At 43.2% G+C, this 24,092-nt stretch overlaps 2 protein-coding genes across 3 annotated transcripts; both read right to left on the reverse strand.

The window, feature by feature from the left end:
• Nucleotides 1-317: 317 nt before the first annotated feature.
• On the reverse strand, nucleotides 318-10,921 carry LOC310956606 (heterogeneous nuclear ribonucleoprotein A/B-like). 2 transcript variants are annotated; one of them, XM_083926899.1, is made up of 9 exons: nucleotides 10,831-10,921; nucleotides 8,216-8,456; nucleotides 7,089-7,257; nucleotides 5,255-5,413; nucleotides 4,958-5,089; nucleotides 4,308-4,419; nucleotides 4,046-4,189; nucleotides 2,552-2,643; nucleotides 318-1,028 (listed from the first exon to the last, which is right to left on the reverse strand). In XM_083926899.1, exons 2-8 carry the CDS (start codon nucleotides 8,431-8,433, stop codon nucleotides 2,573-2,575), a joined length of 1,005 nt encoding a protein of 334 aa, XP_083783025.1. In that variant the 5' UTR covers nucleotides 8,434-8,456; nucleotides 10,831-10,921; the 3' UTR covers nucleotides 318-1,028; nucleotides 2,552-2,572. The 2 variants fall into 2 exon arrangements, with proteins under 2 accessions (XP_083783025.1, XP_083783024.1); XM_083926898.1 differs by having other exon boundaries at nucleotides 4,299-4,419.
• Nucleotides 10,922-13,384: 2,463 nt separating this feature from the next.
• On the reverse strand, nucleotides 13,385-16,825 carry btg4 (B-cell translocation gene 4; the record flags this gene model as incomplete). Its single annotated transcript, XM_083927078.1, has 4 exons — nucleotides 13,385-13,594; nucleotides 14,949-15,213; nucleotides 16,074-16,211; nucleotides 16,653-16,825. 4 exons carry the CDS (start codon nucleotides 16,823-16,825, stop codon nucleotides 13,385-13,387), a joined length of 786 nt encoding a protein of 261 aa, XP_083783204.1.
• Nucleotides 16,826-24,092: the final 7,267 nt, after the last annotated feature.

A 24,092-nucleotide genomic window follows, 5' to 3' on the forward strand; every position in this document is an offset into this window, starting at 1 on the left:
TCCGCAGAGAAAATGTGTTTTTTCATTAAAGATTCAAATTTCACCAACAGCTGTGACGTAACACCCTTTCAAAATAAGACAACAAACCTCTTTGTATGGATGAAAAAGATTTTTAACTGAACAAAAGAAAGCACCACTCACCAGGAAGTCTTATTTTGAAAGGGTGTTAACCAGATATCATTAAAGAAATCTCCATAAATCAGTGATTTCCCTTCACAATAAAATGTGAATCAGTTAATCGCTGACCGTCCGAGCAGCAGAATAAACGCAGTTAAGTCTCCATTAATGAACATTAAGCATTAGAAATACACAAATCGTTACAAACGGAAAATGTTTATTACTAATAAGTTGGCAGACACGAGCTGAGGCGACTCCAGGGGCTGAAGTCCGTCCCAAAAACTCAACAGAAACAAAACTAAGCAGACATTTAACTTGGAAGAAGCGGAAAATCTCTAAGGAAACAAAAACAAACCCAGTGACACTTGACAAAACTAAACATTTGCACGTGGTCGTTTCCCCCTGAAGCTGCGGGGAAACGTGTTTACGGTTCATCACGAGTTAAAATGACCTCAGGACGAGGAGGAGGAGGATCCACGTCGTCGGATTTTGTGGCTGCAAAAAGAAACTAAAACCCTTTTTTTTCGCCCCGAAAACCTGAACAAAAACAAAATTACTGAAAACTGTTTATTTGTCAAAAAAAGCTCCTTTACAGCGCCAAGATTTCCAACCTGTAAAGTCAGCAAACATGTAAAATACACGCCTTACAATACATTAGAATCAAAACAGGTACCAAAAAGTACAGTAAAAATTACACTTCCATGGTGGAAATGTGGAAGAGAGGGAAAAAAAAAACACCAACGGGGAAAAAACGTAAAACCTAAAAATGAAAGGGTTTAAAAAAACAAAACAAAAAAAAAGAAAAAGTTACATTTCAGATGTTTTCTGTACAAATGGTCTTCTGTCATAAAAGAGGTCGAGTCGTGTCCAGCGCGGCCGTCCGGCGTCGGTCTCACTGGATCACTGGAGTCCTGCACACAAACACGTTTATGTGTAAATATATAAATAAATATAAATATTTATCACAATTAGCCGTTAAATAATGTTGTTATTGTTGTTCTTAACGCTGGAGCTTGAAGTTCAGCCCCAGGGATTATTAAAGTAGTTCTGATTCTTTATGTTCAACATCCATCGGAGGCTAGTTAGCATCATTAGCATGCTAGTTAGCATCATTAGCACTTACATCATTACACTTTATTCTTGTTGATAGGTTAAATGTTTTGTATAGTTGCACTGACGTTATTTGCTGCTCTGTGTGCCCTGAATGTCCCCCGGGGACAAATAAAGTTTTTTGAATTGAGTAGCATGCAAGCTAGCATCATTAGCATGCTAACTAGCCTCCATTTTTACAATCATCTGTGTAATATTGTTGTTAATGTTCTTAAAGCAGGAGTTTGAAACAAAAACAACCCCCCCCCCCCCCCCGGGATTATTAAAGTATTTCTGATTCTTCATGTTCCACATCCCTAGGAGGCTAGTTAACATCATTAGCATGCAAGTTAGCATCATTAGCATGCTAACTAGCCTCAGTTTTAGCAATTATATCTGTTATATTGTTGTTAATGTTGATCTTAAAGCTGGAGTTTGAAACGAGAGCAAATTTCCCCCACTGGGATTATTTAAGTATTTCTGATTCTTCGTGTTCCACACCCATCGGAGGCTAGGTAGCATCATTAGCATGCTAGTTGGCATCATTAGCATGCCAACTACGTCCGGTTTTTACAATTATCTGTATAATATTGTTAATGTTCTTAAAGCTGGAGCTTGATACAAAAACGAATTTCCCCCTGGGATTGTTGGTAGTATTGTCAGGATTAGCATCATTAGCATGCTAACTTAGTCCGTTTTTACAATCATCTGTACAATATTGTTGTTAATGTTGTTCTGAGAACAAAGTCAAAAGACGCGGAAAAGAGAAACGGAAAAGACGGAGAATCGGCGCCACAAAATCACCACGAGTCTTAAGAGACGTCAGGGCGTAAATGAAGACAAGACAATAACGCAACGATACTTCCTGTTTTAGAACATTCATGCGACATGCTAACTCACGAGACTACAGCTAATGTGTCCAATATTAATGCTACCTTTAGACGTTAGCCACCGGAGCTACTACTGGGTACTTTCATTATAGTGATTCAAAATAATAATAAGACTGAAAAGAGACTAAAACACAATTTTCTGACCCAACATTTGTCTTATTTTAGTCAGAACTGTCTGAACATTTGAGTCAAGTTTTAAATTGTATCGTGACTTTAAAGAATACGTGAGTGAAACAGGCGCCAAAAACACTACAGGTGTTTTCTTTAATCATCTGAAAATGAAAAATAAACCATAACCCGTTTGATTCATTTTACTTTTTAACTGAAGCCGCCGTTTAGAGTGAATCATTTTTACGGTTCAGCAGCTGCGTCCACAGAAACCGAACTGCGGCTTTAAGAGCGTTGTGTTCCTGTGAGAAACAAGATGGCGGCCGCGGCTCACGGTCACGGCGTACCTTTGCGCTGCAGCGTCGTCATCAGTACGGCTTGTAGCCGGTCTGGTGCGCTCCCCGTCGTGGAGTTTTCCCGTAGCTGCCGTTGCCCTGATCTGTGGAGCAGAGAACACACGCGCCATTAGAAAAGTGTTAAATATTAAATAAACGTGGCGCTGCAGCGTCACCGGAGTCCTGGAAACACACCACATCATATTTATATAAATATATATAAACATTATCTGTCTAATATTGTTGTTCTTAAAGCGGGAGTTAGAAACAAAGACGAATCTGGGATCATTAGTAGTATTGTCAGGATTAGCATCATTAGCATGCTAACTCCGTCATTCGTGTGGTGGTGTTTCCATCGTTTGTTCTTCGGGCGACTGAAACAGATGGTTTTCGAACACGTCGTGTTAGCGTTAGCTCTGTTTGGATATAATTAATATATAATAATTATATATATTAATATATAATTAAATAGCCTTGAATCCAGCCTGCTGTCTCTGACACAGACACTATGATGCTAATGCTAATGCTAATGCGGAGCCGTGAGGGCCTGTGTTTTCCAGTCTGAGCGTGGGACTGTGTTGAACATCAGTGTAAATCAGAAACGCTGCTCTTCTCTCCTGGAGACACGGGGAATTAAAAAAAAATGACTCCCGTTTGGTTAAAGTGTCTAGTAGCGTGTGCTGTTAGCCTAGCTCCTGGGGGGTGGAGCTAATGTGGCTAAACTAGTAAACGACAGCCAGATGGATAAATTTAGACGTGATTGTGTTTCTCGTCGTTACGGTAATAATCATCTCGAATTATCGCCGCCATTTTAATCTCTCCGCTCGTGTCGGTGTAAATTATTCCCTGCAAAAATTTAAAAAAATAAAGTTTAACAAGTAAAACGAGCCGACAAAACGTTCTTTGTCGTTTGTTTTGGTTTAAGTGTCATTAAAAGTTAAAAATGCACTTTTATTTAATATCATTTTTATTTGAAAATTAATTGAACTTAATGATTCAGTTTGTTTAGTTTAGTGATTTGGTTTTTGTGAATTTGATTTTATTGAGTTTTATTTTTTCATTATAAATAAATGTAATGAATCTAAATTTGCCTTTTCTGGGCCTCCTGAGTTGCCGTAGTTCCCGTCCTCCCTCAGAAATGCTGCTCTGCTATTTTATCATTTAGATATTAAACTGAAAGTGTCGGAACATTTTCATATATATTGTTAAACGTTTACAGTGACGTGCAATAAAAACCGCTGGTGTCGGCGTTTGTTCAGATTCTTAAACACTTTAAAGTGCAGAGAAACAAACGTTTAGGATTCTGTTCTGCAGGTTTGTGCCTCTTATATTTGTTTATTTCCACTTTAAACCGTTTAATCATCACTTTACATATAAATATATATATTTACATTTATTATTTTTTGAGCTTTGTTTAAAAGTAAAAATGTTGCAAACTGAAAAAAAAAAGAGATATAAAAGAAAAGAGAAATAAAAAAGGAAATCACTGTTTAAAAACAAACTTACTGTAATCGTATCCGGGGCCGTATCCATAGTAACCAGAAGAGTAGTCGTAGTTGCCGTAGCCGCCGCCGTATCCCCCGTACCCGCCGTAGCCTTGGTTACCGTAACCCTGGTTCCAGTAGGCTCCTCCGTAGCCCTGACCCTGACCTGAGACACGGAGCACACGCCTTTAGTCTTACTTTATTATTAATTATATATATATTATTAATAAATAAGTAAATGTTTTGTATAAATGAAAAAAAGAACGATCCAACACCTTGCTCACCTCCACGGCCTCGTCCTCCCCGTCCTCCATAACCGCCGCCGCCACCTCCGCGCCCGGCTCCGTACTGCTGCTGCTGGTAAACCTCTTTGGGCTGAGCGATCTTCAGCTCACACTGAGGACACACAGACGACCCGAGCGTTAGAAGCTTTGATGATAACTAATAACTTTAATATCTGATAATATGATATCTGCACGTTAAACACACACACACACACACACACACACACACACACTGCAGGGGTCGACGTAACTGGAGCTGTTTTACCTCCTCACATGTTCAGTTATTATAATAATAAAAGATATCACAGGAAAAGAAGATTTTACTATTTCATTTTTGGAGACATTTCAGAGTAAAAGTCCAGATTTGAACCGTGAAATAACTTTCACAGCTGCTGAATTCAGAACGTCTCAACGCTGAACATTTAAAATGTTTACTCGTCAATTTTTACAAAGTAAAAATCTCCCAAAAGTGTGTGTTTCATCTTGTTCCACGTTAACAAATAGAAAAGTGTGAGAGTGAGAGAGACTGTGTGTGTGAGAGAGTGTGTGTGTGTGTGTGTGTGTGTGTGTGTGTGTGTGTGTGTGTGTGTGTGTGTGTGTGTGTGTGTGTGTGTGTGTGTGTGTGTGTGTGTGTGTGTGTGTGTACGTACCCTGCCTCCCTGGATGTTGTGGTACTTCTTCTCCAGACACTTCTTCACGGAGGCTTCGTCTTTGTACGTGATGAAGATGAAGCCCCTCCTCTTCTTCGATTTGGGATCGATGGGAAGTTCAATGGTTTCGATCTGGAACAAAAGAAGTGACGATCGTGTTTAAACTAAATAAAATATATTTTATTTTTCTGCTCCGGGACACAGCGATAAAGCACTACTCCTGTGACAGGGAAGGATTTTCAACACATGAGCAAATCGACCGACCCGCCAGAAGACGTGAGACCCGTTCAAACTGACCTCTCCGAACCCCCCGAAATATTCCCTGATGCCGTCCTCGGTGGCCTCTGGGTTCAAACCCCCGACGAAGATCTTCTTGACGGCCTCCTTCTTCATGGCCATGGCCTTCTTGGGGTCGATGGGACGTCCATCCAGTCTGTGTTCCTTCTTCTCCAGCACCTGCGGACACACGGCGGAGTTAGAGCACAGCGTTTGGAAGAAGCCCCCGCGCCGCGTTTACGCTCAGGGGGAAGGAAACGAGAAAATCTTCCCTTTGAGACGCAACCTGAGCGTCTGAGAGGCACGTTTCAATCACATCTGAGGCGCAACCTGAGCGCCTGAGAGGCACGTTACAATCACATCCGAGACGCAACCTGAGCGTCTGAGAGGCACGTTTCAATCACATCTGAGACGCAACCTGAGCGTCTGTGAGGCACGTGTGAGACCAAACAACATTAAAAGAGTAAATATGACAACAAAAACTATATTAACGACCAAAACAAGGGAAAATAAAGCGGCTTTTACTCATTCAGCATCTTTCTTAACTGAGTAAAGTTAATGGTTTTACTCAATATCACGTTTTTAAGACACATTAAGAGAGAAAATCTGACATTGCTTTAAAAAAAAAGGACAAACAAACATAATAACGACCAAAAATAGGAAAGATAAAGCAGCTTTACTCAGTTGAGACATGTTTAGTTTAATTGTCCTGTGTTTTTATACTTAAACAGTAAACAACAGTCACATGTTCATCTTTGTCGTCCTTGTTTTAGCTGCTGCTCTAGTTCTGTGTTTGTATATTGAGTCAAATTACACGGTAAACTCCTCCTCCAGGGTCTTTCTCTGCACTTTAATCATCAGTAACCATGGAGACGGTTTTTATTAAGGTAGAAATCAGGAGAGATGCTAACAGCTGGACGTGGCTAACAGTGGTTAGTTCGGGGAAGCACCGTGAAGGCATTCAAAGGTCTTTAACCACTAATACTGCTGAAAACTGGAAACATTCTGGAAGGATGTGTAAAATATTTGATGGAAAAACAACAACGGACCCAACGGAGGCCGCCGTCGATCTAATCCCAACAGGTTCTTATGGTATAGCCAAGAAATACACACGCGCACTTGACAATTGCTCAGATTCTTGATGCATTTGTTTAGGAAATTATTTGTTTTGTAGTCCAGTGTCGCTCTGCGTGACCAGTACACACACGCACACGCACACGCACACGCACGCCAATATGCCGCAGATGTCACGAATCACAAGGGAGCGTGCCATTGGCGTGCTGAGCATTACTGTGGCAACACACAAATGTGCTCGTTTCATTATTTACCATTGAATTAATCACCGTTTATTTTCATTTACGCATTTGAAATAAACGTATATATATTTAATTTATTTTAGTCTTTTGTGTATTTAAAGGTTACTCAAAGTGTAATTGCGTTGCGTGTGTATTTTCAGCAGCATTAGTGGTTAATAAAGACCTTTGAATGCCTTCACTGACTGCCCCGAGCTAACCACTGTTAGCCACGTGCGCCTGTTAGCATCTCTCCTGGATTTCTACCTTAATAGTTGTTACAGGAAAAAAAACTGTCTGAATTACACTTTAAGATGAAACAAATACGTCTAAAACCAAAGAAACTAAATAAATAAAACGGGGAATTTATGCTAACGCTTTTTTTTCACGCACCACTTTGAAGCTTTGATGACGGAACGCCGAATCAAATCTTTACGTTTCATCGATAAAGACGAACACAGCTGCAGCTGCTCGTCGTGTTTCTGCTCCTACGTGACCACTAACACACTAACGGACACACGGGAGAGAAGCGAGAGACGCGTGCGGGGGTCGTGGCGGCGCACCTTGTCCACGCTGGCGGCGTCTTTGAAGAGGACGAAGCCGAAGCCCCGGGAGCGTCCGGTGTTGGAGTCCATCTTGATGGTGCAGTCCGACACCTCGCCGAACTTACTGAAGTAATCCTTCAGGTCCTTTTTACTCGTGTCCCAGCTGAGGCCGCCCACGAACATCTTACTGCAGCACAGAGGGCGACCGTTAAGTGAGAGGGCACAACCAAGAGTCATTTAACTGTTCATGTCCCAACCAAGAGTCCTTTAACTGTTTCTGTCACAACTAAGAGTCCTTTAACTGTTTACTGCACAACCCAGAGTCCTTTAACTGTTTACTGCACAACCAAGAGTCCTTTAACTGTTTACTGCACAACCAAGAGTCCTTTAACTGTTTACTGCACAACCAAGAGTCCTTTAACTGTTTACTGCACAACTAAGAGTCCTTTAACTGTTTACTGCACAACTAAGAGTCCTTTAACTGTTCGTGTCACAACCAAGAGTCCTTTAACTGTTTATTTCACAACCAAGAGTCCTTTAACTGTTTACTGCACAACCAAGAGTCCTTTAACTGTCCGTGTCACAACCAAGAGTCCTTTAACTGTCTGTGTCACAACCAAGAGTCCTTTAACTGTCTGTGTCACAACCAAGAGTCCTTTAACTGTTTATTTCACAACCAAGAGTCCTTTAAGTGTTTGTCACAACCAAGAGTCCTTTAAGTGTTTGTCACAACCAAGAGTCCTTTAAGTGTTTCTGTCACAACTAAGAGTCCTTTAACTGTCTGTGTCACAACCAAGAGTCCTTTAACTGTCTGTGTCACAACCAAGAGTCCTTTAACTGTTTATTTCACAACCAAGAGTCCTTTAAGTGTTTGTCACAACCAAGAGTCCTTTAAGTGTTTGTCACAACCAAGAGTCCTTTAACTGTTTATTTCTCACTTTACTGCACAACTAAGAGTCCTTTAAGTGTTTCATGTCACAACCAAGAGTCATTTAACTGTTCATGTCACGACCAAGAGTCCTTTAACTGTTTATGTCACAACCAAGAGTCCTTTAACTGTTCGTGTCACAACTAAGAGTCCTTTAACTGTTTATTTCCTGTCGTCTGTGTGTGATCCAAATGTAACCGTTGGCGGTCGCACTCACCCGGCGTCCTCCTCGCCTTTGCTGGCGTCGATCTTGCCCCCGTCGGCGCCGTTGTCCTGGGCGTCCAGGGTTTCCAGGGCTTCCTCCTCGCCCTGGGCGTCCAGACAGTCTTCCTCCTCGCCGGCCATCAGCTCCTGCTCGGCGCCGTTCTGGTCGTCCTCGCCCTCGTTGCCGTTCTGGTCCGATGTCTCCATGAGGAGAGTCTCAGCATCTGCCATTCTGAGTGTGGTTCTGTTAAAGACTGAGACGACAACAAAGACGTGAGAATTAAATTAATGTATTTAATATTTTATCTGTAAGAAAGAACAGATTTATCCGCCAAACGCCGTTATCGCCACCTGCTGCGCTGGCGTGTGCGTGCGACACCGCGGACCGCCGTTGACGTGGACTCGATAACAAATGTTACGAGTCTAACTTGTTAAAAAAAGAACATTTAATGAGCTTTAAAAAAGCGTCTCCAGCTACACGGAGCTGGGAAACGACAAGAAACTACTGTGAACGCAGACGCTCGCATCAGACGACACGACACACGTAAAAACCGCAAATATCGGCCGATTTATCGGTGTTTCACGCTAAGAATGTTTTTCCTGAGGTCAAATACGTGCTTCTGCCCCTGATTATGCAAATAGCTTTCATTCCATACATTTATAAACACAAAATACTTGAACTATACTTTCTTTAAAATAAACAAATTTAGCTTGACCCACTTTTAAATCAGTCGTATATTTAATTTGTCCCGTATATTATTTATATCTCTCACCTCTGATTGACACAGAACTCTGCTCTCTACTGTTTTGTTGTATATATTATTATTGTTACAGTATATTTTGCATATATTGTTGTATATATTATTGTTTATAGCACACTGAACTGTATATATACACTATGTATATATCAGATTCTATGTATGTTCTGTACAAAGTGTTTTATTTGCCAATCCTCTGCTGCTGTTACTAAATCATTTCCCAGTCTGGGATCATTAAAGTTATTCTATTCCCATAGTCGCGTTACGCTGTAGGTAGAAGAAAGCGTTTGTGGTTCTGTGTTTGATTTAAAAAGTCAACAAATGTGTTTAACATTAACACCAACGAGTAATATCTTTGATTATGATCTTTTCTGGATGTTAAGATTAACAGGAGGGTTAAAGGACGACATTCAGTGGAGGACAACAAAGCTGCAACAGCACGCTTTACTGCCAAAATACAGAAATGTATATATATAAATATATATATGTTAATGTTTTTATCTAATTCTGCCCTAAATAGAAAAACTGCTGCAACCGAAGCGTAAACAAAACAATGCATTAACTGCTTATACTGCATGTTAACTACTATTCCTTAAATCTTCTTGGTTTTCAGTTACTTCTTTGTAATTATTTTATACATAAGTGTCATTTTTATATCCATTTCTTTCCCATGCTTTTAATGTTTTATGTAAACAGGGTTCTTGCACCTCTCCTTGGGCCAAATTTAAGCTTTTACAGCATCTTACGGTTTAGGCAAATTACATATTTCTATAAATACACTGAAAATCAAATCATTTCACTCTTTTGTTTTACTAAAATCGTGTTTAAAGATACGGTGTTATGTTATAAACAACTCAAATTGATTGTGATACCAGAAGGAAAATCATTTAAATCACATTTATGTTCTAAAACTATTTGTTGTGAAGGAAATGTGGATAAAATTAAACGTTTTCAACTCATTTATCCAAAATTCAGGCACTTTTCAAACCTTTAAAACATTAAAATTAGAGAATTTGAGACTATTGTTCTTTATCCCTGTGATAAATAAAGAAAAGGAGAATATTTGGGTTTATTTGTGTGTGTTTTCTTTACTCAGCAGATTCTGAGGAAACAAATCAGTTCAGTTCGTTTCTGATGCGATTTATTCATAAAATCACGGAACTAAAGGCACATTTACTGTTCATCTGGTGCTGTTGCTTTTATTTAACATTATTATTCAGTTTTTGTAACTATTTTACATCTAAAAGCTCGTTTATTGTGTTTATTTCCGATGCTTTTCGTGTTTTATGTGCAGCATTGTTGAAAAACGTGCTGCGCAAACAAACGTGCACAGCTTGAGCACATTTTCGTAAAGATTAAAGTACATTTAGGTGAATATTGTGAGAGCGGTGTGTTGTGCATGTGTGTTTGCATGTGAAGTCTTTGTTATGGAACAAAAAGAAGCGTAAACGCGGCTCCGGTGCTGCAGCGGAGCGCGCTCTGCCTTGTTGCCGCTCAGAGTGCTGCAGGCCCGGCTAACAGTGAGCGGGCTCACCGCTGGGTAAAAACACCAAAACCACCGGTAAAAACACCCGCGTACGTGCAAAGAATACACCCCAAATAATCAGCATTACGCTCAAATGTCTTAAAGTGCGCTAAAACCGCTGAAAGAGTGAAATAAATAAGCGCAATAACGGGTTTAGCGTCCCCGCGGCTAACGGACGCAGCTAACACAGAGCTAACAGCTAGCAACATTAAGCGCTAACAAGAAAACACACAAAACCGGAAGAAACGACGGGAAACAACCGCGGAGGAAAGACCCGCGGCGCGCGGAGGAAGTTTAAACTTTACCCGGATTAAAGATCCGGAGAGGAAACAAAGGTGTTCTTACTTTGAAGCGGGATAAAGAATAACGGAGACGCCGACTCGCTGCTCAAAATGGACTCTCTCCAAATTCGCCGCTAACTCGTGGCGACATATATACGACCGGATGTGAGCGTGAGCTGGGTGACGTCGCTGTGAGGACGACTGTGATTGGACACTCGGCGCTCTCGTGCGAGTAAAGACGCTTGTGATTGGCTGCTCGGTGTGACGCAGTGATGACGGACCGGGGGAACGTCCTCTGTTTGTTATGTATTTACTGATATTTCTAATCGATTCTCGGGTCTTTGAGGCGTTTTAACGCCATGGAAACGGATCATATTTGGTATTTATCTTCTATTTTCAGCGGTGAATAAAAAAAATAATGTGTGGAGAATCTTCAAATAGTGAAATGTGCGCAGATTCTTTTGTAATAACGGAAACAAAGCAGGGACAGACACATGCAGCCTCCTGATGACACAACACACAAACCACCAGCTCTGCTTTAATGTCATTTATAAGTTTAGTTTTAATCATACTATGTTATTTTATCTTTGGTCATTTTCTTCATCCACAAAAATAGAATTCTGAAATCATCCCCCGATTTATTTATTTGTTCCTGATCCTCTGAGCTTCTCTCCTGGTGGTGGTGCCGGCTGCCGTGGTCCTGTGTGCAGGTCTGCTGATGGTGGTGGTGCCTGCTGCCTTGGTCCTGTGTGCAGGTCTCTGCTGATGGTGGTGGTGCCTGCTGCCGTGGTCCTGTGTGTAGGTCTCTGCTGATGGTGGTGGTGCCTGCTGCTGTGGTCCTGTGTGCAGGTCTCTGCTGATGGTGGTGGTGCCTGCTGCAGTGGTCCTGTGTGCAGGTCTCTGCTGATGGTGGTGGTGCCTGCTGCCGTGGTCCTGAGTGTAGGTCTCTGCTGATGGTGGTGGTGCCTGCTGCCGTGGTCCTGAGTGTAGGTCTCTGCTGATGGTGGGGGTGCCTGCTGCCGTGGTCCTGAGTGTAGGTCTCTGCTGATGGTGGGGGTGCCTGCTGCCGTGGTCCTGTGTGTAGGTCTCTGCTGATGGTGGTGGTGCCTGCTGCCGTGGTCCTGTGTGCAGGTCTCTGCTGATGGTGGTGGTGCCTGCTGTCGTGGTCCTGTGTGCAGGTCTCTGCTGATGGTGGTGGTGCCTGCTGCCCTGGTCCTGTGTGCAGGTCTCTCAATGGATCAGCGCCCCAAGCATTTGGGGCTTCGTTGCCTTGCTCAACAGATGAACTGGCACCTCTCCAGCCACCAGTTCACGCAGGGACTCGAGCCTGCGACCCGCCGGTTCCCAGCCGAGTCACCTGTGGACTCACAATTCTGCTATTTATTCTCTATTTTGCTGTATTAACCGCCATAAGATGAGTCATATTCACATTACTACAGATATAGTCACTGTAACTTTAGTGGTTGCTTTCATCTCTGAAGTGTCTCATTTTGTCTTTTCTCTCTTCTGTTCCGCAGACGGACGTGCGTCCTCCACAGATCTGCGTCTGTTTGTCTGTTAAAGGGAACTTTGTGCTCACGGGGGAATTATCGAGTCTGTAAATCCTAAATACGTCATTGTGTGGTCTTTACCTTCTCCGTATGTGAAGTGGACTGAATCCAGGCTTCAAAAGCCACTGAACAAACCTGTTTGTGCACGAGGCCGGTTTGCTTTTGTTTGTGTCTCGTCCCCGTGAAGCTCTACGGTCGACCGCCGTACTTTTCAAAGTTCTTGACTAATTGCAAAGCTCTGACGTTTTGTCCGGATGAGGAAACGTTACTTTATAAATCTGATCCGTTCATTGATGACTCTAAATCACCCGTAGGTGTGAATGGTTGTCTGTCTCTGTTCGTCTCTATGTGTCCTGTGATAGACTGGCGTCCTGTCCAGGGTGGACCCCGCCTCACGCCCGATGTCAGCTGGGATCGGCTCCAGCCCCCCCACGACCCCGACAGCGACAAGAGGCTGAAGATGAATGAATGAATGATCGTCCTCTCACGCAGCTTCTGAACGTCATATTTTCTCTTGCAAACATCGTTTTTTGGTTAAGAAACAAAACCAAAACACTTTTGCGAGTTCAAAGGATTTATTTCTTTTCAATGACAGTTCAATGTTACTTTATTCACTTATTTTAGTTAAAAAACCACATTTAGACGAGAATCATTTAAAAACATTGAATATTTCACCTTTAAAAAGCTGCTTAAACAGCATTACTTTAAACCACAAACACTTTAAACACACACAAACAAAGAGTCACTTTTAACCTTTAAAGACACGGTCCACACTTTTTTTCTTTTTTTAAATCTAAACGGGTCACAGTGGCTCTGAGACCCGGGGGTCACAGTGGCTCTGAGACCCGGGGGTCACAGAGGCTCTGAGACCCGGGGGTCACAGAGGCTCTGAGACCCGGGGGTCACAGAGGCTCTGAGACCCGGGGGTCACAGAGGCTCTGAGACCCGGGGGTCACAGAGGCTCTGAGACCCGGGGTCACAGAGGCTCTGACCCGGGGTCACAGAGGCTCTGACCCGGGGCCATGGTGCCCATCACCTCCAGGGTGTGGGTCGAAGGTCCGGCTCGCTCTAGGACCGGGACTTGCTGACCCAGTGGTACTTGTCCACACGTGGCCCGGCGAAGGTGAACGTGGCGCCGTAGGACTTGAACCCCTTCTGCCCGGAGAACTGGGGGGTCGGACCCCCGGAGGGAGGGTGAGGCGGGAACGCGTCCCCGGCGAAGGGCCGCCGCTTTTCCCGAAGCCAGGCCTGAGGTGCACCGGGAGAGAACTCGCTGAACTGGGGACGGACAGGAAACAGGAAGTGGTTATTTATAACAAAACAGTAAAAGTGAAGGATTCAGCAGGTTTTCACGTTATCTTTTAAAGGGTGCTGCAGATAAAAACAGGTTAAAACTCAGGAAGTGGAAGTTGGAGTTGTGGTTTTGCATCTATTTTTAGTCATTTTGCATCTTTTTGTGGTGGTTTTGCATCTATTTTGAGTCATTTAGCATCTTTTTGTGGTGGTTTTGCATCTATTTTGAGTCATTTAGCATCTTTTTGTGGTGGTTTTGCATCTATTTTGAGTCATTTAGCATCTTTTTGTGCTGGTTTTGCATCTATTTTTAGTCATTTAGCATCTTTTTGTGCTGGTTTTGCATCTATTTTTAGTCATTTTGCATCTTTTTGTGCTGGTTTTGCATCTATTTTTAGTCATTTTGCATCTTTTTGTGGTGGTTTTGCATCTTTTTGTGGTGGTTTTGCATCTTTTTGTGGTGGTTTTGCATCTATTTTTAGTCATTTTGCATCTTTTTGTGCTGGTTTTGCATCTATTTTTAGTCATTTTGCATCTTTTTGTGCTGGTTTTGCATCTATTTTTAGTCATTTAGCATCTTTTTGTGGTGGTTTTGCATCTATTTTGAGTCATTTAGCATCTTTTTGTGGTGGTTTTGCATCTATTTTGAGTCATTTTGCATCTTTTTGTGGTGGTTTTGCATCTATTTTGAGTCATTTTGCATCTTTTTGTGGTGGTTTTGCATCTATTTTGAGTCATTTTGCATCTTTTTGTGCTGGTTTTGCATCTATTTTTAGTCATTTTGCATCTTTTTGTGCTGGTTTTGCATCTATTTTTAGTCATTTTGCATCTTTTTGTGGTGGTTTTGCATCTTTTTGTGGTGGTTTTGCATCTTTTTGTGGTGGTTTTGCATCTTTTTGTAGTCATTTTGCATCTATTTTTAGTCATTTTGCATCTTTTTGTGGTGGTTTTGCATCTTTTTGTGGTGGTTTTGCATCTTTTTGTGGTGGTTTTGCATCTTTTTGTAGTCATTTTGCATCTTTTTGTAGTCATTTTGCATCTTTTTGTGCTGGTTTTGCATCAATTTTTAGTCATTTTGCATCTTTTTGTGCTGGTTTTGCATCTGTTTTATAGTCAGTTTGCATCTTTTCGTGGTGGTTTTGCATCTATTTTTAGTCATTTTGCATCTTTTTGTGGTGGTTTTGCATCTATTTTTAGTCATTTTGCATCTTTTTGTGGTGGTTTTGCATCTATTTTAAGTCATTTTGCATCTTTTTGTGTTAAATCGTTTTTGTCGACCACGGTGGAAACTCACCTTTCGACGGTTAAAGCCACAGAGATTGAAGCGTGCTGGACCTACCCTGTAGACGCTGTTGGGGTTGCTCACTGTGGGGATGCTTTTGGGCTCAGGGTTGGCGAGCGGCACTGGAACCGCCAGGCAAAGCGAGGAATGGCTGCCGACGCTCGAGCCGCTGTCCCCGTCGTCCTCATCCGAAGAGCTTCCTGATTGGACGTCGAGGCCGGCCCGCTCCACGGCGTCATGGATGCGGCGGGAGAACTCCCCGTCCCCGCGCCGGTTTTTGTCCACCACCGAGACGCAGAAGGGAGCGCTGTGTTCCCCGTACCTGGAACCAGGAAATAAGAGCAACACCGTCGTTCACTGAGACTCTTAACCGCGTTTATTTGTTGGATCGACAGAAAGAGACAAAATAATCGTGTTGGGGAGAAGTGCGTGAAACAAAACGCTAAATAATAGAAATAATAAATCGCTTCGTAGCAGCAAAACAAACTCACTCACTTTGGACATGAACCCTTAAGAGTTCATTATTTATGACTTACTGCATCAAACTCACTCATTTAAACTTTTCTTTTCTCTTTGAGGTTTATTTTTATTCAATTTACTTCTTCTCATTTTTAACCGTAAACTCGATGCCCAGTCTATTGTTTTTCTCTGACAGTGTCCGTGTTCTTTTATCTATTTATTAAAAAAGAGACAACGCACATTAATTAACAGGAGAAACAAAGTCTCATGTAAATGAGCCACATTTATCCGTACAGGCTCATGTTCATCTGCCGTCCCTGGGAGGTTGTTACAAAAGTTCTATTTTCTGATTAGATGCAACCTGTAACAATTAATATTAAAGGTAGAAATCCAGGAGAGACGCTAACAGGCGGACGTGGCTAACAGTGATTAGCTCGGGGCAGTACGGTGAAGGCATTCAAAGGTCTTTAACCACTAATGCTGCTGAAAATAACAGCAAACCTCTGCAGCAGCATGAGAAGAGTCCCTACACACACAACAAAGCACCAATGGGCTCCTTCCACTGTAATGGACTTTACTATGAGAGGAGCTGGTACAGGGGCCAGTAGGTACCATGGTGTCTCCAGGTGTACCATTTAAACAGTTTTCTTTTCGACGTTTGAGGTAAAACTGCAGCTCCGCAGTGTAACCTGAGCCCTGATCTGTCGTGTAACTGGGTCTGACCTGCAGGACACCTCTCCGGGGTCGACCCACACCGTCATCTCTCGGGGGAGGCCCAGGTCCTCGTACCGCACCGTGCTCTGCTCACAGGCCCGCTGCAGAACCGGGTCCTGCAGACGCACGCGGTTCATCCGGAGACACCTGGAACACAACAGGGGGGTCGGGGTCAACAGCGAACGACATCATCAAACTGGGACCAAAGCAGAGAAACAACGACATCATCAAACTGAGACCAAAGCAGAGAAACAATGACATCATCAAACTGAGACCAAAGCAGAGAAACGACGACATCATCAAACTGGGACAAAAGCAGAGCAATGACATCATCAAACTGAGACCAAAGCAGAGCAATGACATCATCAAACTGGGACAAAAGCAGAGCAATGACATCATCAAACTGAGACCAAAGGAGAGAAACAACGACATCATCAAACTGGGACCAAAGCAGAGCAATGACATCAAACTGGGACCAAAGCAGAGAAACAACGACATCAACATTAAATCAGGTGTGTGTGTGTGTGTGTGTGTGTGTGTGTGTCTCACCTGTAGGCCTGGCCCTTTGTGTGCGTGTGTGTGTCTCACCTGTAGGCCTGGCCCTTGGTGGGGGCGTCGGGGTGCCAGTGGTTCTTGTAGCTGTCGAAGAGGACGGCGGTGAGGGCGGCGGCGAAGCGTTCCCGGTGGTCTTTGTCCACGCGTCCGTACCTGTTGACCAGCCGAGCGACGAAGAACACGGCAGCAGCAATCTCCTCCTTCATCACGGAGAAACCTCCACAGACAATAAAACGCGTAAAACCGTGCACCTGGAGACACCTGGAGACGCCCGGGTACACCTGCAGAGGCCTGGAGACACCTGGGTACACCTGCAGAGGCCTGGAGACACCTGGGTACACCTGGAGACGCCCGGGTACACCTGGAGACGCCCGGGTACACCTGCAAAGGCCTGGAGACACCCGGGTACACCTGCAGAGGCCTGGAGACACCTGGGTACACCTGCAGAGGCCTGGAGACGCCCGGGTACACCTGCAGAGGCCTGGAGACGCCTGGGTACACCTGCAGAGGCTTGGAGACGCCTGGGTACACCTGCAGAGGCCTGGAGACGCCTGGGTACACCTGCAGAGGCTTGGAGACGCCTGGGTACACCTGCAGAGGCCTGGAGACACCTGGGTACACCTGCAGAGGCCTGCAGAGGCCTGGGTACACCTGTAGCAAACCGATGTGCTGTGGACAGAACTGTGCTTCACTCTCTAATGCTTTGACACTAAAACAATAATATCTGCGTATAAATATAAATAAATATGAATCTGAGTGTTTTCACACACTGAAAGAACCAACTCCGCTCTGATCCTCACGTGGTTTAATAAAAGCTCAGTGCAGGTGTGTGTGACGAGCTCCTGCACACACACCTGCACACACACCTGCAGCTGGTTCACCTAATGACTCTTTCAGTGTGTGTGTGTGTGTGTGTGTGTGTGATTGAAGATCTCACCATGAAACATCAAACACACCAAGCACATGTTTAGGCTGTATCTATATATGTTCTGTTTGTTGTTGAGTGCTTTGCTCACGAGTTTCTTCATTTCTCGTTATCTGGATTTTATGCAGCCTCGTGTGTTTTCGTTGCCACTGTGTGCACAAGATGAACTAGATTAACACTCTATGTACATGTAGATATTATTATTATAGATATTGCACCTTGCTGCTGCTCATGGAGGAGTCGTTGGGTCTCGGAGTGTGGTCTTGAGATGACTCGTTTTGATTTGGGACTGTAAATAAAATACAATAAATGATAATAATAAAACACTAAATATGGCAGTGAATTGGTTTCACAGACCCAAGTGAACAAACAAAAAGAGACAAAGACTGATACTGAAACAATTACAGCATCTTTTATTTCAGTGAACATTGAATTCATAAAAAGCCGAACCCATTTTAGAGTCCCAGCGTAGAAACTCAGCAGCTGAACGAGCGCAAAAGGTCGTTAGACATTAAAGAAACACAGAGTTCCTCTCCTGCCACACAGACGCACGTTTGTCACCTAATAACCTCATCTCATCTTCAGCCTCTGGCCCTGGATCAGGTCTCAGGGGCAGCAGCTCCAGACTCTGATCCAGGATCAGGTCTCAGGGGCAGCAGCTCCAGCCTCTGATCCTGGATCAGGTCTCAGGGGCAGCAGCTCCAGACTCTGATCCAGGATCAGGTCTCAGGGGCAGCAGCTCCAGCAGGGGACCCCAAACTTCCCTTTCCCGGGCCACATTAACCAGCTCTAACTGGGGGATCCTGAGGCGTTCCCAGGCCAGTGTGGAGATCTAATCTCTCCACCTGGTCCTGGGTCTTCCCCGAGGCCTCCTCCCAGCTGGACGTGCCTGGAACACCTCCCTAGGGAGGCGCCCAGGGTTCATCCTTACCAGATGATCCTGAACCACCTCAACTGGCTCCTTTCAACGCAAAGGAGCAGCGGCTCTACTCCGAGTTCCTCACGGATGCTGAACTTCTCCCCCTCTCTCTAAGGGAGACTCCAGCCCCCCTCCTGAGGAAACACATTTCAGACGCTTGGACCTGGACCTGGTTCTTTGGGTCCTGACCTGGACCTGGTTCTTTGGGTCCTGACCCAGCTTTCATGACCACAGGTGAGGGTAGGAACCAGGACTGAGGGTAGATCCAGAGCTTTGTCTTCCTCAGCTCTCTGTTCATCACAACGGTGGGGTAGAGCGACTGCAGCTCCGCCCCCGCTGCTCCGATTCTCCGGCCAAACTCACGCTCCATCGTCCCCTCACTCGTGAACCAGATCCAGAGGTCCTTGAACTCCTTCACTCGGGGTCAGGACTTGTTCCCTACCTGGAGTTACAATCCACCGGTGGATCACTTATTAATACAGATTTTAAATCAGAACGACTGAAGAAGTGAAACACACAGTAATTTGTTTGAATTAAGGAGAAACTCTTCAGCAGAAGCTCCTTTCTTCCCCTCAGTGTTGAGAGTTTGGTGTTTTTCTCGTCTTTAGAGCTCGATTCAGTGAAACGATGTCTGACTGAAGGGAGAAGGGGCCGTAGCAGGTGCACAGGTGCAGGTGCAGGTGTTTGTTTTGTTCTGCAGATCTTAAAGAGCGGTTAACGAGAGTATTGACGATAAGGAAACCGATCAGTTTGATCCAAAAAAGGGTTGTGTGTGTGTGTGTGTGTGTAGGGACTCTTCTCATGCTGTGTGTGTGTGTGTGTGTGTAGGGACTCTTCTCATGCTGTGTGTGTAGGGACTCTTCTCATGCTGTGTGTGTCTGTGTGTGTGTGTGTAGGGACTCTTCTCATGCTGTGTGTGTCTGTGTGTGTGTGTGTGTGTGTAGGGACTCTTCTCATGCTGTGTGTGTGTGTGTGTGTGTGTGTAGGGACTCTTCTCATGCTGTGTGTGTCTGTGTGTGTGTGTGTAGGGACTCTTCTCATGCTGTGTGTGTCTGTGTGTGTGTGTGTAGGGACTCTTCTCATGCTGTGTGTGTCTGTGTGTGTGTGTGTGTGTGTAGGGACTCTTCTCATGCTGTGTGTGTGTGTGTGTGTGTGTGTGTAGGGACTCTTCTCATGCTGTGTGTGTGTGTGTGTGTGTGTGTAGGGACTCTTCTCATGCTGTGTGTGTGTGTGTGTGTGTAGGGACTCTTCTCATGCTGTGTGTGTGTGTGTGTGTGTGTGTAGGGACTCTTCTCATGCTGTGTGTGTGTGTGTGTGTGTGTGTGTAGGGACTCTTCTCATGCTGCTGCAGAGGTTTGCTGTTATTTTCAGCAGCATTAGTGGTTAAAAAAGACCTTTGAATGCCTTCACCGTGCTGCCCCGAGCTAACCACTGTTAGCCACGTCCGGCTGTTAGCATCTCTCCTGGATTTCTACCTTAATAAAAACCGTCTCCATGGTTACTGATGATTAAAGTGCAGAAGAAGACCCTGGAGGAGGAGTTTACACCAGAATTACACTTTAACATGTTTTCTTTCACTGTGTCTGCAGATTTCTCCTTTAGAAGAAGAATAATAATAAGAATTACTTTATTTTCATCCCACACGGGGAAATTCAATTTTGACTCTTATTATTATACATGTCACACACACATGCACAAACAGGACCTATACATGCAATTGAGCAGTTGGGGGTTCGGTGCCTCAACAGCACCTCGGCAGTGCCCAGGAGATTAACTGGCACCTCTCCAGCCACCAGTCCACGCTCCATTCGTGGTCCACACAGGGACTTGAACCAGCGACCCTACGGTTCCCAGCCAAGTCACCTATGGGCTGAGCAACTGCCACGTTAAAAAACACCTCATTTGCATCGAAACACACACTTTCAGAAAACTTGTGACACAAAAATGAATCGTCTTCGTGTCAGAAATCATCCGGGGAACTTTGCTTTTAATCAAAGTTTAAACTCAGGATGTAAAAATCCTTTCACTCTAAATCTGATCAGAGAAACGGTTTAGTGTTAAAAATAAATACAGGAATAAAAAACTTAATAAATAACTTAATAAAAACGTGAATATGCCGTCGAATGTACCAAAAATAAATGTAGGCGTTAATTAATTGATACACATTTGATTTAATGAATTCATTTTTCCCATTTATTTATGAATTATTTTACATTTATTTTTGCATTTATTTTTAATGAATTCATCAAATTTAATTTAAATCACGAGAAATTTGTTTTTTCCATTTGTTTATTCATTTGTTATAGATTTACTTTTCATTAATTCATCAAATTTAATTAAAAATATTGATTTATTTTCCTTATTTCTGAATAATGTGATTTAAATACATATAAATATAAATAAATTAAATAAATACATTTCAATTAAATATCACATTAAAACAATTTAAGAAAAAATAGAAATGTGTTGATTATTTGAATGAAGACAAAATTAAACAGATAATAAACAGGGGAATTAATTAAATGTTAAATAAATAAAGAAGAATTATGTGACATTAGTTCACTGATCATCGTTCATTCTTATTATTAATGACCCATTTAACGGCTTATTAGTTTATTTATGAAATCATTTATTGAGTTATGTAATTATTCTGGATGTTTCAGGTTCAGAACATTAAACATTAAAAATAATGAACAGAAAACACAAGAAACGAGCAGGAAATGAAAGAATCAGATGAAACAGATGAAACTTTTATCATGAAGAGAAAGTGCAAAACAAAACAACAACAGTGAGTTCAGCAGCGTTTGAGCCACAGAGCAGTTTTTTATTTGGAAACACTTTGATTCAAACTTTGGTCAAAACTGAAGCTTTAAATAAATTAAAATAACTTCCTGTAGCCGTCGCTCCGTCTGTGACGCTTTGTACACGTCACAGACGGGAAACAGGAAGTTTTCAGCCACAGAGAAACAGACGACACGCAAACACGGCAGCGTGACGACGAAGGGCTCAAGACACAGACACGATAAATAAAAACGGATCCAATCAGAGCAACGTACGAAGCTAATCAGAGCAACGTACGAAGCTAATCAGAGCAACGTACGAAGCTAATCAGAGCAACGTACGAAGCTAATCGGAGCAACGTACGAAGCTAATCGGAGCAACGTACGAAGCTAATCAGAGCAACGTACGGGATTAAATCAGAGCAACGTACGAAGCTAATCAGAGCAACGTACAAAGCTAATCAGAGCAATGTACGGGATTAAATCAGAGCAACGTACGAAAATCTAATCGGAGCAACGTACAAAGCTAAATCAGAGCAACGTACGAAGCTAAATCAGAGCAACGTACGAAGTTAATCAGAGCAACGTACGAAGCTAATCGGAGCAACGTACGAAGCTAAATCAGAGCAACGTACGAAGCTAAATCAGAGCAACGTACGAAGCTAAATCAGAGCAACGTACGAAGCTAAATCAGAGCAACGTACGAAGCTAAATCAGAGCAACGTACGAAGCTAAATCAGAGCAACTTAGGAAGCTAATCAGAGCAACGTACGAAGCTAAATCAGAGCAACTTACGAAGCTAATCAGAGCAACGTACGAAGCTAATCAGAGCAACGTACAAAGCTAATCAGAGCAACGTACGGGATTAAATCAGAGCAACGTACGAAATCTAATCAGAGCAACGTACAAAATCTAATCAGAGCAACGTACGAAGCTAAATCAGAGCAACGTACAAAGCTAATCAGAGCAACGTACAAAGCTAATCAGAGCAACGTACGGGATTAAATCAGAGCAACGTACGAAGCTAAATCAGAGCAACGTACGAAGCTAAATCAGAGCAACGTACGGGATTAATCAGAGCAACGTACGAAGCTAAATCAGAGCAACGTACGAAGCTAATCAGAGCAAAGTACGGGATTAAATCAGAGCAACGTACGAAGCAGAACTCTTCAAAAACAATTAGAAAACAGATCAAACTCATCAGGATTTTTGCCAGAAACGACACAAACGCGACCACAGGGAAGAACGACAGGTCGAGCGCTAATGGACTCTACGGATAAGTTCAGGAGACTTGTGATTAGCAACGCCGCGGGCTGTTTAAGTGAAGTGCAGCCGCGAGCATCGAACAGAACGTTGAGACTGACCGTGATTGGCCGGTGCTGGTTGATACGAAGCTGTAAAATTAAATCATGCTAACGCTAACGCTAGCTGTTTGCCAATCAGTCAACGGCACAAAGCAAAAGGCAGCAGATTCTACGCTGAAACTTAGCTACGCTGTAACTTAGCGACGCTGTAACTTAGCTACGCTGTAACTTAGCGACGCTGTAACTTAGCGACGCTGTAACTTAGCGACGCTGTAACTTAGCGACGCTGTAACTTAGCGACGCTGTAACTTAGCTACGCTGTAACTGAGGTGCTGCGTGGATCTGCCGATGTTTGCTTCGTAACGTTAGCTGATAAAGTCATTTAAAAACGCCTACTTGCGTCCATCTGTGGTCAGTTACTTGATTGACATTCAAAATGTTCAAATTCACTGAAATAAATAATATTTTGACCTTAATATTGAGACAGTAACCGTGAGAAAATGCTGTAACAGAACAACTCTCCCAACTTTACTCGACCGTACCACAGCGACACCAACGGGGGTAGCTGCGTGTCGTCACGCGTCGGCACGAAAAAGCTCCAGAAAAGACAGAATGAGCTCCATACAAATACGTATTTTACCGTACTGGTGACTTTTATTTTGTAATGTGATAAAATCTTCCTCTTTAATCCTTTTCCATTCCTTCTTATTTCTAATGACACTAACGGTGGTTGTTACGCGTTCTGTCCACTAGAGGGCGTTTCAACACTATATGGTTATTATGAATCCTGGTCGTCACATGATCAGTGCTAAAATTAGCTTCTTTAGCTGCGGCTCCAACACATCCGAGTCTGCAGACGACAGTTTCTCACTACATTCTATCAAACTTTCGGCCTTCACATTAAAAGCACATCAATAAACTTCAGCCCTTCACAATAAAAGTACATAAATGTATTCCAAACTTCAGTCCTTCACAATAAAAGTACATCAATGTTGTCCAAACTTCAGTCCTTCACAATAAAAGCAAATCAATGTTGTCCAAACTTCGGTCCTTCACAATAAAAGTTCATAAATGTTGTCTAAACATCCAGGACCAAACTTCAGTCCTTCACAATAAAAGCCTATGCTTTTACAGCTCCAAGATAAAGCGTCGCCCAAACTTTCTGACTGCTTTCTCTCATCAACGTCACTTTATTTTAATAATCTGACACAGAAATGTTCATCAAATATGAAATAACACTTGGAGCTTCTTAGAAATGTGTGAATTAATTCTACTTCCACTTCGGTGCAGATCAAACAGTAAAATCACCACGTAAAGACCAGAAACTGCGTCAGACCGGATCCGTCTGGATAGAGATAAAACCAGTGAACGGCGTCCGACTGGAGACACGGTTACGTTAGATCAGCTAATGTAAGATCAGCTAACGTTAGCTTGTCAGGACGTGAGATATCAAACGTGTGGCGGGAGGGCGTGAACAAAGACCCAAAAGAGCGGCTGTCACGCTGGACTTTTAATTAAGAACAGTCGTGACAATGTGTTTTTCCT

Source organism: Echiichthys vipera, assembly GCF_963691815.1.
Source record: "Echiichthys vipera genome assembly, chromosome: 14".
Lineage (NCBI taxonomy): Eukaryota > Metazoa > Chordata > Actinopteri > Perciformes > Trachinidae > Echiichthys > Echiichthys vipera.